The following is a 14741-nucleotide window of genomic DNA, read 5'->3' as shown; positions in this document are numbered from 1 at the left end:
TTTGGAAATTGGCAGATTCGTAAACTAAGCCTGGCCTAATCCATCAAGGGGGTGAAGACTGACAACCTACCACCCAGGAACTTGACAAGGCTGGCAAGGACGTACAGGAGTTGTTTCACATACATCAGATTCTTGGCTTTGAGACGTGAGCGGAACTTGGCCTCATACTGGCTGAGCTGAGAGTGGGCACGAAGCACCTGTCGATGGATTTCAGACTAAAATCCTCCATACAGACAAACATGTTTGTTGTTTAATGCTGCACTCAGCACCGTTATTGTTACATTATTGTGGCCTGTAAATGATGGTGTCTGGGTGAAATAATCCAGTGATTGATATTGTGGGCAACGATCCAGCCCCTTGGGGTGCCATCATGCACAATTAACCAACACAACTTGGAAAAGTCCCTGAGAGATGTATGTACTTGAGAACAGACAAACAGGCCACAACATGAGCTCACTTGACTATGAGTCAGGTGAGCTAAAAGTGTTCCTCTTGCTTCGGGGGGCACGGGTGGCCTGGTCGAGTAAGGCACTGCATTTCACTGTGCCGAGTTCATCCCTTGGGCACGCCAGAAACCTATGATTGTGGGTTCGAATCCCTGTTCGCCCTGATTATGTTTCTAGGTTTGTCAGCACCATACCCATGCTTGTGGGTTTCACTGAAGTGGTAAACGTCTCAGACCTGCATCACTTTGGACTTTCCTCCCACGTTAAGCTGAGATGCCATGATATAACTGGAATACTGTTAAAAGCGGCATTAAACCCAACTCACTCACTCTCACTCATTCCTCTTGCACTTTTGGTTTCAATAAACAAGAGTAATCAGGAGATGACATATCCCTCCGATCTGGTGCAGTCAAGAAACAGAGTTTGGCTAATTATATCCCATTATGGTTCATTGCTATTGCATACCTTCATTTCAGTGAAGAAAAATATAATGCTGTGCACCAGTTTACCACAAGACAGATCAGTATTGCAAGTTTCAACAAGAAATACTAAATGGTTTAGGAGTTCAGCTCTGGAAACAGAGGACAGACAGAAGGACATGCTGATCGCTACGTCCCCCAACTGTTCAAGACGGAGGATATATAAATAAAGTCTCTCTTCTCAACATGCTCAATCTTGCTAGAAACATAATTTTGTTCATGCAACCGTATGTTTCACAATACGGTCACTGCATAGGGCAATACAACACAAAAACCTGGCCTTTCTTTTCCCATCTTTCTGATGCAAGCATGTCCACTAGCCTAAATCAAAGCCTAGTTTCTACCCTTGCCACTTGCCCTACCACATCAAGACCACTTTTCTAGGCTCAATCGTGGTGCCCCCTCGCGTAGACCTCGAGTTGTGCCCTATGTATTGAAAACGCAATATCCAATCAGATGGTTTCACAAAGATGGCAGCTACCATAGAAGACGACATGGTCGATCAGATAACAAAAACATTTGCAATTTCATCCTGACAGACAAAGGCAAACGTCGATGGACTTTAAGATGGAAAAGATTTGTCAACAAAGACAGGCAGCATAAATCAATTTATACGAATGTGTACCAGTCTTGTTTAAGGAATGACTGTTCTCATCATCATAACGCTTACAAGCACAGTTCTTGGGCGAGTTGATTTGAAGCTTGGAAAGACTTTTAATTTTTAAAAGAACTTCAGAGCAATTTTCGACAAACTACAGCAGCGGCCATGTTTCAGAACCAGGATGTTGATTTTGGACTATCAAGTGGACTATCGATATGTGTGACAGTCCAATCATATTTAATACAGGAAAGTAGGCCTGATGTGGCAAGGGTGGAAACTAGACTTTAATGATTAGGTTAAGGGAAGCTCTTGCCTCGGGAAGATGTACTGAGTTATCCATTGTACTTACTGTTACAGACATTCGAAATTCAGACAGCTTGCTGACGTATGACCATATGAATAGCCTTTCTTAAGCAGACAAATATAGCTTTAAACAAGTAATAATTTGGGCAGCATTTTGAGTGTTGACCTACCTGGGCTCCAGTGACCTCAGTGCTGTAGATGTTGTTGATGGTCTCCAGCAAGTTGTGTGCCTCGTCAATGACGACGATGTTCCCGGTGAGCTTGATGCCGCATGCTTCTCGTGTAGAGTGATGGAGCAATGTGTTGTAAGGGAGAGCAACAACCTGCACAACAGAAGCAGTCACACATCATCAACTCAAACTTTGGCATGTCCATAAGTGTTTCAATGAAACTCTACATACCTCTGCGAAAGGGACAGTGAACCTCGTCCCAAAGTACGGACAAGCTCTATATCTAAGGTGTTCCTGTGTCTGACCGTGAAGGCTTGATGAAACTCTACATACCTCTGCTGAAGGGACAGCAAACCCCGTCCCAAAGTATGGACAAGCTCTATATCTAAGGTGTTCCTGTGTCTGACCGTGAAGGCTTGATGAAGCTCTACATACCTCTGCTGAAGGGACAGCGAACCTAGTGCCAAAGTATAGACAAGCTTTATATCTAACGTATCTGATCGTGAAGGCTTGATGAAGCTCTACATACCTCTGCTGAAGGGACAGCGAACCTAGTGCCAAAGTATAGACTAGCTTTATATCTACGGTGTTCCTGTATCTGATCGTGAAGGCTTGATGAAGCTCTACATACCTCTGCTGAAGGGACAGCGAACCTAGTGCCAAAGTATAGACTAGCTTTATATCTAAGGTGTTCCTGTATCTGATCGTGAAGGCTTGATGAAGCTCTACATACCTCTGCTGAAGGGACAGCGAACCTCGTCCAAAAGTACGGACAAGCTTTATATCTAACGTATCTGATCGTGAAAGCTTGATGAAGCTCTACATACCTCTGCTGAAGGGACAGCGAACCTCGTCCCAAAGTATGGACAAGCTTTATATTCTAAGGTGTTCCTGTGTCTGACCGTGAAGGCTTGATGAAGCTCTACATACCTCTGCTGAAGGGACAGCGAACCTCGTCCCAAAGTACGGACAAGCTTTCACATCCCGCCCCAGCTTCACCAGCTGCTCAATGTCACCAATATTCAGCTGCAACAAGAGACAGATTTTTTATTCATGCACTGATTGTCTTCAAATGTAATATCCAGTTATGTATGACTGTTTAATAATCTCATACCAACTTTGACTGGAGTAGGTCCGATAGTTTTTCAGATATTGTAGTAAACGTCGGTACCTTAAATTACCTTCCGGACTATAGTCCACAGCTCATTTCAGAAAATCGGTTTATATAAAACTCAAAACTTGATTTTTGGTGAAAGCAACTAGTCCCTCAAATTTTTTACTAGTCTCGGACTTATGGCCATGTCTATCCCTGTGTTCGATTCGACATGATGGCAGCTCTCATTGTTTATAGCTGATTTTGTGCTGCAATCCTCCAAGTTTTGTGAAAAGACAAAAAGGTAATTTTTTTCCATGCTGCCATGTGTGACCATGAAGTGAACAGCCGACTCACCAGCGCTCTGTCTGTGTAGTCCTGGATCAAGGACTGCTTATAGAAGGGACACCCAGCACTGTCTGTCTTCTTGCTCTTCTTGGCACCAGATTCCTTCGATTTGCCTGAATATTGATTAAAGAATTGCAGACACTTTCTTCCAAACAAAACTTCTTTGCTTTGTCTGATAATCTTAAATACCTTCCAGCAACAATTCAATACAAAGGACAAGTGCTGGCGATTAGATGTCTCCCCCTAGGAGAATGTTGGTTCAGATCCATGATGTCAACCCAAAAAAGTACTCAAATCTGTACTTGGCTTAGAAAGTGTAATCCCAAATATAACATTTGTTACATTTCTAAATGGCATTATGTATTCAAAGAATTCCCAAAGTTTTGAAAAAGATGCTCATTTTGAAAAAAAATTGTTGTCGCATAAAATCTTATTTATATTTGATTTATTGTCAGAAATTTACACAAGGGAGAAATGCAGAATAAGTTAAAAAATAGCCTCATGTATTGAGTATCTTGCATTTTGGCACATTGGTGAAGCAAATCTGGGAAAGAAGACTCACCGATTGTATCGATGCATCGTTAGATAATTGTCACGATACGAAACAAGGTACATGTAAATTCATATCGATACAAAATTTTATTGAAATCGGTATCCATTTGTTCGAGTAACAATTGATTTTTCTATTCAAATTGAAATGTCATCATATTTTCTGAATTTGACCTATACGAAAACTTGTTAGTTTCTGACACTTGTTTGAATAAACAGAATCAACCTTTTCTATTCGTAACCTTTTCGTATCGTGAGGTACCTGTAACGTGACACCCCTAGAAGTAACACAACCATCTAATACCGGCTCCAGTTGGGCACACTCACCTTTGTTCTTCTGAAGTTCCAAACAACGATCATTCATGAGACTGAGAGACTTCAACTTGCGGACACTCTCGTTGATACACAGAGTCTGTGAAACAGACGGACACTTTTTGTATTTCAGTGATTCAAGGCATTCATGCAAAACAGGCTATATACAGTCAAGTCCCGTTAATCCGACACTGTTGGTTGCATATGATTATGTCGGATTAACGAGTATGTCGGATAAACGAAATTAGGTATTATCAACGTTCGTAATCGAAAATTGGACAACTACACGATAGATAACGATTCAAACATGTTGTAATAAAAAAGGGAAAAAGGAAATATTCATATTGTTGTGTTACATTGTTCGCGGAATATGTTTTCTAATCATGCAACCTCTAAAGTTTAACACAAAACACAAAGTTTATCTCTGCAGCCGTTTAAATATGCAGCTACTCGCCGACTGGTCTCGCATCAAAACACGGGGCTGTGTACTCGCGGGCAGATGACCATGGAGTACGCTGATCACCGTGTCGGATTAACAAGACTGATTAATGAGTGATTTCAGCAAATCGTTGCAATTTAGGTGTGTCGGAGTCGGAGTGCGAGACTGTCGGATTAACGGGTCTAAACAGCACTGATTTAATCGGTTCCCATCATTTGTGTTGGATAAAGCCGATTGTCGGATTAACGAGTGTCGGATAAACGAGACTTGACTGTATTACAGCTATATCATGGCAGTCCTTCAACAATCAAGTCATACCCGGGGTTGATGTGACGTGGAACTCTTCAGAAGGACCAATAACTATTTCAGTAAATTCATATTTTACATGCTACATTGAATAAATCATCTGGTTGTGTGGACAGGTTGGTTTATGGTGGGATAGGATGAACGGGAGTTAGTAAGTGCAAAGGTTTGTTGGTTGGTTAGTTTGTTGGTTTGTTGTTTAACGGCACACTCAGCAATATTCATGCTATATGACGACCTATTCTACCCCGGATCTTCGCAAGGAAAATGGTTTTACGCGGCTTTGAGCAACATCACAAAGGCAACCATGGAAAGAGCTTCACATTTTACCCATGGGGAAAAGATTCAAGGGCTTCTGTGTGATGAATGATTACCACCAGGCTCCTCCACCCCATGGCCATCTTCCCGAGGCAAGAGAGCTAACTGACTTTAAAAGTCCACTTTCCGACCTTGCCGAACTAGACTGGAATTCCTGGGCTCTATTGTAGCACCACTAGCGGCTATTACGAGTTATGTCCCTTCTGAGCCTCTCCTTTAGACCAATCAGATTCAACCTCTCGTATCACTTGCATTTGCTTCAAACAAAACAGTGGCGCCAAGTCAAGACGATCTGATTGATAATCAAGGTCTATGTTGTGATAAAACGGGTCTTACATCGCGCAATGCGTGAGCCCCTTGATTAAAAACATGAAAAGATCTGGAAAATATCTGTTGACAACGAGTTGGCGGTGCACATGCTTTGCAAATCCTGCAATCGACCGAAATCTGCAGGACAGTTTACGAACCGGATTTCGATTTCAATGCACGATTTTGATTGGACTATGCATAGACTCGTTAGTCCAGCCAAAATGTAACTCCATAATACCAGCCTAGTTCGGCAAGGGTGGAAACTGGACTTTTAAAGTCAGTTAACTCCCTTGCCTTGGGAAGATGTCCCATGGCAAGCTCCAAGCCACAGAGATAAACAATAATTCTCTAAAACGAATTTGACGAAAAAACCTGGTATCTGACCTGTCGAGATCCGAGGGATGTTACCCGTGTGTTCTCTCCATATGGGCTCTTGATGATTTCCCGGACAAACTGCGACAGTTGAGAATGAGTTCTGCTGCAGAAGTAGATCTAAATAACACAAACCAAACTCCTGAAACAGCTTCAGCAACTATTTGTCACTTATTTTTATTTAGAGAAACAATCCTTTCTAAAAGCACACATATATTAAATATATATGTGTTTGTTAATGTAAAATAAATGAATTTTCAGCCCACGAATTTAACAAATGAATTGTATGTCTTGTATTTGCTGACATTCATAGTCTTGAATGACATATCTCATCACATGACCTGTTACCTTGGTAACGTGTTCCTCTTCCTCATCTCGATCAGCCTCTTTCTCCTTGTCTTCATCATCGCTATGGTAATCCGCCAACACCAGCTCCTCATCACCATGACAACTGTCATTTTCAACCTGTGACATCTCTGCGTTGAATGATTCCTTCAGCTCCTGGCTTGCATCTCGCATCAGCTCAGTAAACTCATCCTCCAGCTTGTCACGCTTTTCAGATGAAACATTACTATACCCAATTAAAGCAACCCATCAAAGCAAAAAAATCTGATAAAAACTGCAAGTTTTGTGCCAGAGCTGGTCTTAATTTTTATAATAACTGGCCAATATTACCCATAGGAGCATGGATATCTGCGCAATTTCAATTTCTCATACATCATATAATTTCTGCTTCATTCTGATTGGCTAATTCATGCAAATTATTCCATTGTTTTCATTGTTTGTGAAGCAGCCCATATCGACATATCATATCCATGCATTGTTGCAAATAACTAAAGATGACATTTTCAATTGTTCTCTACATCATGTACAGATTATGCGACCTTCTAACAAAAGATAACTGGGATGATGTCCTACTTTCGATAGGGAAGTCCACTTTGTTCTTAATCTTCTCAAAAATGACATGTGGTAATAAACAGAGTAACCAACTTGCAACTTGAAATTACGGTTTATCAGTGAAATATTGTGGACCTAAAAAGTTTAATCCCTTTGAAAAGATAATCTTGTTGGTTATAGGGTATTGGTCTGAGTTTTGTACCACAATTCATTGAGTGGAGGTTTTTTCATCGGTAATTGGTTACAAACCTTAATAAAAAACCTTCCCCAAACATTTTTGACATCATCGTATTTTGTTGGATGTTGCTATGGTCACAGTGGCTGGTAATTGACAGACTTTACACAGGAAACTGATCGCAAGAAGGTGCGGTTTTTCGATCACAAGGAAAAAGTTGCTAACTTCATGATTTAAATTTGACTTGTCGATTGTTGTCACTTACCTACATTTTGACAAGATAAAAATATACATGATTTTGAAAAATGCAATATGCCGGTATTTTCCTAATGTATTGTGATACATATCCATTAGTATTATATATCGTGTTGGTTAATATCTAAATAGTTGTGTTTCTGGAAACCTGACACATGTTTATCATGTCAAGCAGTTTTGGGGAACTGGGAATTTCCATTATATCATTTTCACCCAACAAAATTTTAGATAATTGTTTATTTTTTTGCCAAAGACAATCGAATTATGTTCATGATAAAGAGGCAAATTTGTTAAAAAATTAATTCACTAAAGACAATCAAATTTTAGGTAGGGGCAAAGTAATCTCTATTATTTCAGGGAAACAGCAATCTCCCATACGTTAAACTTTCAGGTTTACCAGTAGAAAATTCCTATTTTCAACAATTAGATAATATTCTCTTCGTTCAGGCAAGAGCTGAGAATATGTAAAGGGACAGCGTACCTTGCGTTTGCCAGCAAGATGAGGCAGGTTGGTGTGCAGCTTCTTTAGGCGAGCTTCTCTCTTCTGGGCCTGCTCTTGCTCCATCTGAAGTCAGAACCTGGACTTGCTTAGAATTCTCCAAGGATCACCTTGTTAGTTGTTAAAATGTAAAGATTTTCTTAATGTCATAGCCACGTTGAGATTCTGCGTTAGAATGCTGGTCGTAAGAGGCAACTGAATGGATCCGTCAGACTCGGTGACTTGGCATGTCAACGTGCTCCAACGATGTGGACTGTCGCTCAAAATATCAATCACTGGATTGTTTGGTCCAGATTCGAATAGTCATCCCTCACCATGATGCAGGTCTCAGGATCCATTGACGAACCCCGCGTCATCAGACACCTGTGTTATTCCTAATATGGAATGAAGGCCAGGTAATATCGTATTTTCTTGTGCATAGTGTGCACTTGAGTGTAATTGCTATTTTGTGTATTGTGCCTAGTCAAAAACTATGTTAAAAGACAAATGAAAGAGAGATAACAATATTTGTCAATGAAAATGAGAAATTTGCGACTACACATCACTAGATATGATGATTTACCATTTCAATTGTACTTCCTGTTATCCTATTCAATGTTTTATAAGCAAAGCTGGTTTAAGGTTAAGACCACTGTGTGCAGTTGTATCGTAAACTAAGCTGGAATAGCCATGATAGCAATCAGTTGTGTACACATTTTGTCCCAATCTACCAGTGATTCAGTTAAAAATAGCAAGTATCATAACTTCAAAGAAATTGTATGCAATGATCTGAAGATAAAGTATCTGAAACTATTATTTTACCAGGAATTTTAGAGCAAAATTCATTATATTTATAATAAAAATAATAATTATAAGCATATACTGCAGCATATATTTTACGTGTGGAACAGTTTGACAAGTCACCATTAAGTCTCCAGCGGTATTACTATTTTCATCACGAAAAAAAATGTTAACATATAAAACTACAAACAATATGACTTTTAAGGAGTCAAAGTATGGCAGTTATGATATCTGTATCCATACTCTGGCAAATAAAATTTGTTTCAAGGCGTCAATAGCGGTAATCTGATCATGACTGCAGTAAATATGTAAGTTGGTGCTCTCACGGTATGTGGTAAAGTGGGCCCTATGGAACAGGGTAAACGGAAGTTATAAGGGGAGGGAATCAGGTGCAGTAAGCATGCCGTTTCACACACAATTTCGCCAAGATCAATGCAAACAATCATTACTGAATGGAAATGTGACGAATATTAATCAAATAGATTACAAACCTAAGTCCCAAGTCCAGATGCATACATGAACATTTATTATACTATCCGTACTGAATTTACACAAGTTAATTCTGCTGTAAGGATTAACTTATGTAATTCAGTACAGAAAATTTTGTAAATATGCTATTTCTGATGACGTGAAGGTGTATGTTTGTGTGGAAAATAATTAAATTTATGGGAGCCATTGATTACCCGTCCTTATAGCCGAATGATGTTATCGCAAAGGGCGTTATTGCGAGGGATGACTACATACAAGCCGCTGCCATATAGTTTGAATATTGCAGAGTGTGGTGTATAGAAACAAACAAACTAACAAACAAGAAACAGTTTTTACCTTGACATGTTTCAGCGACTCTTCCTTCTCCTTTTTGGCAGCAAACTCGGCCACCCAGTCAAGTTCTGGAAAACATACAGGTGTCACGTTTCCCCAAATTATCGATGCATTCAAAATATTCACACGATGATGATACACGATTCATTGAGAAATGTCACTGAATGATTGTTCATGAATATCCTCACTATGGCCCATGACTAAAACATGTAACCGCAACAGGCTCATTAACAACTTCTGAAACATCTCCCGTCATGTTTATTTTGTCTTCCATTTAGACATCTTTTATTTGATGTATTACGACACACTTTCATTGTGACTGACTTACTGAGGTACAGTAAGCTTCGGTCATAATGAACTCAAATGGACCACTAATTTTACTTCGGTATAACAGTAGTTCGTTATAAGCATATATACAACATCTATACAGCAAACGTCCGGGACCAAAAATTAAGTTCATAGTATCCGTCAGTTTGTTATAAGATGTTTGTTATAAACATATTTTACTGTACATATTAACACAACTTTCTCATCTAATGATGATATTATTTGAATACATGTGCTGTGTCAGATGTTTCTGAAGACCAAGTTGTGCATACATACGCTCACGTCACCTCTCTTTTGAGGAACTATTTTCTTCTGCGATACAGCTGGTTGTTGTATGGCTGTCAGTGTAAACATGAAGTCACACACACTAAATAAAATTGTGTATAGATCTAGGCCTACATCCTTTGAGGTTAAAAGAGTGAGGGCCAAACATTATATGAATGTCATGGTAGGCTCCCACGTTCAAACAGTTTGACCCTCACTGTATGGAGGTTCGTACTCCAGTGAGTGAGTGAGTGAGTGAGTGAGTTTGATTTTATGTCGCTTTTAGCAATATTCCAGCAATATTCGGCGGGGGAAACCAGAAATGGGCTTCACATGTCGGGAATCGAACCCGGGTCTTCGGCGCGACGAGCGAACGCTTAAACCACTAGGCTACCCAACCGCCCCCCTGCAGAAATGAGGGGTGGAGGGGGGTCTTTCTTTTATTCATAACAAAAGTAATGACGAAGCCAAACATCGTAGTTTTATACCAACTGAAAGTAGACATGGCAAGTCTTTTTATTGTTGAGGCTTTTGTAGTGTGCATGCCTGAAACACTGATTGTCTAAAGAAGATCCTGAATTGTTCTCTGTTTAGATGACTGTGAATGTAGTTAAACATACTTTATTCGGGGAAATTTGGGCTAAATTTGTAGTTTGGGTTTGGCAACATTTCAACATACCTTATCCCGGGTGATAAATGTTCTGAAACATTTAAAATTTAACAGCTGCTTCGAATCAAATTTTGACAGTTATCTTTTAAATTCCTATATAAGGCTGATTTTGTGTCCACCTTTATTTATAATATAAAGGGTTAATTATGCCAAATTTTGGCCAATGTATACACTTTTTTTACCGTGTTGATGTATGAAGTTTGAACTTGATTAAGGCATATATTTAGCTGAGATATCATCAGGTTTAAATAATGTGCAGGTTATGTTTGAACCACAAGGCACCGTCATGTGCCAGCGCTGTAGGGGTTAATTTGACATTTATTTGCCAAGATGACAAGTGAGGTGAAATCAAGATGACAGGTAAGGTGAAATCAAGATGAGTGAGTGAGTGAGTTGGGTGTAATGCCGCTTTTAACAGTATTCCAGTTATATCGCGGCGTGTCAGCTTAATGTGGGAGGAAAGCCCGAAGTGATGCAGGTCTGAGACGTTTACCACTTCGGTGAAACCCACGAGCACGGGTATGGTGCTGACAAACCTAGAAACATAATCGGGGCGAATCGGGATTCGAACCCACAATCATAGGTTTCTGGCGTGCCCAAGGGACGCAACTCTACACAGCGATGCGGCGCCTTAGACGACTGGGCCACCCGTGCCCCCGAAATCAAGATGACAGGTAAGGTGAAATCAAAATGACAGGTGAGGTGAAATCAAGATGACAAGTGAGGTGAAATTAAGATGACAAGTGAGGTGAAATCAAAATGACAGGTAAGGTGAAATCAAAATGACAGGTGAGGTGAAATCAAGATGAAAAGTGAGGTGAAATCACGATGACAGGTGAGGTGAAATCAGCATCAGTAGTGAGGTGAAACAAGATGACAAGTGAGGTGAAATCAAAATGACAGGTGAGGTGAAATCAAGATGACAAGTGAGGTGAAATCAAAATGACAGGTGAGGTGAAATCAGCATCAGTAGTGAGGTGAAACAAGATGACAAGTGAGGTGAAACAAGATGACAAGTGAGGTGAAATCAAAATGACAAGTGAGGTGAAATCAAGATGACAAGTGAGGTGAAATTAAGATGACAAGTGAGGTGAAACAAGATGACAGGTGAGGTGAAATCAAGATGACAAATGAGATGAAATCAAGATGACAAGTGAGGTGAAATCAAGATGACATGTGAGGTGAAATCAAGATGACAAGTGAGGTGAAACAAGATGACAGGTGAGGTGAAATCAAGATGACAAATGAGATGAAATCAAGATGACAAGTGAGGTGAAATCAAGATGACAAATGAGATGAAATCAAGATGACAAGTGAGGTGAAATCAAGATGACAAATGAGATGAAATCAAGATGACAAGTGAGGTGAAATCAAGATGACAAGTGAGGTGAAATCAAAATGACAAGTGAGGTGAAATCAAGATGACATGTGAGGTGAAATCAAGATGACAAGTGAGGTGAAATCACGATGACAAGTGAGGTGAAATCAAGATGACAAGTGAGGTCAAATCAAAATGACAAGTGAGGTCAAATCAGCATCAGTAGTGAGGTGAAACAAGATGACAAGTGAGGTGAAATCAAAATGACAGGTGAGGCGAAATCAAGATGACAGGTGAGGTGAAATCAAAATGACAAGTGAGGTGAAATCAAGATGACAAGTGAGGTGAAATCAAGATGACAAGTGAGATGAAATCAAGATGACAAGTGAGGTGAAATCAAGATGACAAGTGAGATGAAATCAAGATGACAAGTGTGGTGAAATCAAGATGACAAGTGAGGTGAAATCAAGATGACAAGTGAGGTGAAATCAAGATGACAAGTGAGGTGAAATCAAGATGATAAGTGAGGTGAAATCAAGATGACAAGTGAGGTGAAATCAAGATGACAAGTGAGGTGAAATTAAGATGACAAGTGAGGTGAAATCAAGATGACAAGTGAGGTGAAATCAAGATGACAAGTGAGGTGAAATCAAGATGACAAGTGAGGTGAAATCAAGATGACAAGTGAGGTGAAATCAAGATGACAAGTGAGATGAAATCAAGATGACAAGTGAGGTGAAATTAAGATGACAAGTGAGGTGAAATCAAGATGACAGGTGAGGTGAAATCAAGATGACAAGTGAGGTGAAATCAAGATGACAAGTGAGGTGAAATTAAGAGGACAAGTGAGGTGAAATCAAGATGACAAGTGAGGTGAAATCAAGATGACAAGTGAGGTGAAATCAAGATGACAAGTGAGGTGAAATCAAGATAAGTGGAGTGAAATCAAGATGACAAGTGAGTCTAAATCAAGATGACAGGTGAGTTACAATCTACAGGTATATTTTCAAACTGACTTACCTGGTGCTGCTTTTGATGCAGATTTCTCCTGTGAGGTGCTGGAAAGGAAGAGCTCAAGCATCAACCTCTAAAAAGAAGTGAAATGATTTAGCGAACTGCCAGTGTCAATGATTTGCAATTGTCAATAATCAAACCCAACCATCAATATGGTTTTGATAGATGTAATACACATTACATTAACAAATTTATCAATTACCTTATTATATGTAAATGACATTCAACATACTGTCATGATTCATCAGTGACAGCCTGCCCTCAGTACCAAGAGGTAGAGATAGAGATAGACTAGCGTCTGCAATGTCAGAGATACCCTGTCCACACCACCCCCACAGTATAACAGGGAACACCAACATTCCCCCCATCCCCAATCTCATTAAAATCAGACCTTAGTTCTCGCTACCGCTAAACAAAGATCTGAGGACATCCCATTTGGGGTCACGTCAGAACGACCTTTCATCCGACCAACCAGAGCGTCACTTACCAAATCATGAAAGTGACAGTCGGAATGTGATTTCTCATCATGCAGCCTCGAAAACTTTATAACGAAGTATTCCGAACGATAGATACGGGCTTAACAACTGAATCTATACAATCAAGATCATATATTAGCCATTTGAGAATGTTCTTTTGTTCAGCTTTCAAATTTTTAAGCGAGAATTTGTCAAAATTTGTTTTGAAGCGTAGTCGTCAATTTGAAATTAGTTCCGTAAAGCACGAGAAAGCTGCCTTCTGATTGGCTAATGTTGACTTCTTGTCAGTAATTCCATTGGTCGGTCAGAGTTTGCGAAAGGTCGGTCTGACGTGACCCTTAATGGGATGTCCTCAGATCTTTGTTAAGCGGCAGCGAGAACTAAGATTGCCCCATCCCTGTAAAAAAGTTAAAATCTTTTTAAAAAATACCGAACCCCAACACACAGTACATAGTGTCCACACTGTCAGTGACAATGTGTGTCTGATCCCCCAACCCAACCACACACTCCTACCCTCAGTGTGTGAACCTTGTCCCTCACACAGTACATCAATGACATCCTATACATCAATGACACCTGTACATCAATGACAGCCTGTACATCAATGACATCCTGTACATCAATGACACCCTGTACATCAATGACACCCTGTACATCAATGACACCCTGTACATCAATGACACCCTGTACATCAACGACACCTGTACATCAATGACACCCTGTACATCAATGACACCTGTACATCAACGACACCCTGTACATCAATGACATCATGTGGCTCCCACGCAGTACCTGGTGGTTGTATCCTCTGCCATCAGCTTCTCAAGCTCCTCCTGCTGTTTCTGCTGATAGTCTCGCAGCCACTTCAGAGCCCCGCATATAACACTCAGCGACTTGCCCTGCAGTGATTTCGACACAAAGCTGTATATAGGTCAATGTCTTGAACCAGGAAATGTAATAAATCACTGGTAAAACTCAATAAGTCAAATAAACAAGCAGCAAAATTCTGTTTGGATAACCTTTAATTGCCACAAGAAAAGCGTTGACTAAGTCACGATAGCTCCTGACGTTTCCCTATGATACTGAAAGTACGATATCAAGACCAAACTGCTCAGGATTTCAATTATGATTTGAGATGGCTGTGCATTGTTTTATTAATCAATGCTGTAAATAGGACTTATGCTTACTATTTAGTTTTTAAT

At 40.0% G+C, this 14741-nt stretch overlaps 1 protein-coding gene across 1 annotated transcript in view; it reads right to left on the bottom strand.

Annotated features, from left to right (window-relative positions):
- Positions 1-14741, bottom strand: part of LOC139449935 (ATP-dependent DNA helicase DDX11-like) — a 47021-nt gene that overhangs the window by 25692 nt on the left and 6588 nt on the right. The window contains exons 3-13 of the mRNA XM_071231548.1: positions 14332-14438; positions 13070-13107; positions 9474-9538; positions 7851-7934; positions 6391-6594; positions 6055-6162; positions 4317-4401; positions 3450-3553; positions 2930-3025; positions 2000-2152; positions 71-197 (exon numbers count right to left, since the gene is read on the bottom strand). Of these exons, the coding sequence (XP_071087649.1) occupies positions 71-197; positions 2000-2152; positions 2930-3025; positions 3450-3553; positions 4317-4401; positions 6055-6162; positions 6391-6594; positions 7851-7934; positions 9474-9538; positions 13070-13107; positions 14332-14438 (1171 nt within the window). The remainder of the gene's footprint in view (positions 1-70; positions 198-1999; positions 2153-2929; positions 3026-3449; positions 3554-4316; positions 4402-6054; positions 6163-6390; positions 6595-7850; positions 7935-9473; positions 9539-13069; positions 13108-14331; positions 14439-14741) is intronic.

This window comes from Haliotis cracherodii, unplaced genomic scaffold, assembly GCF_022045235.1.
Source record: "Haliotis cracherodii isolate W230 unplaced genomic scaffold, xgHalCrac1.p SCAF_8, whole genome shotgun sequence".
Taxonomy (NCBI): domain Eukaryota; kingdom Metazoa; phylum Mollusca; class Gastropoda; order Lepetellida; family Haliotidae; genus Haliotis; species Haliotis cracherodii.
The sequence above is the reverse complement of the archived record's forward strand: the minus strand, read 5'-3'. Positions and strand labels throughout refer to the sequence as shown.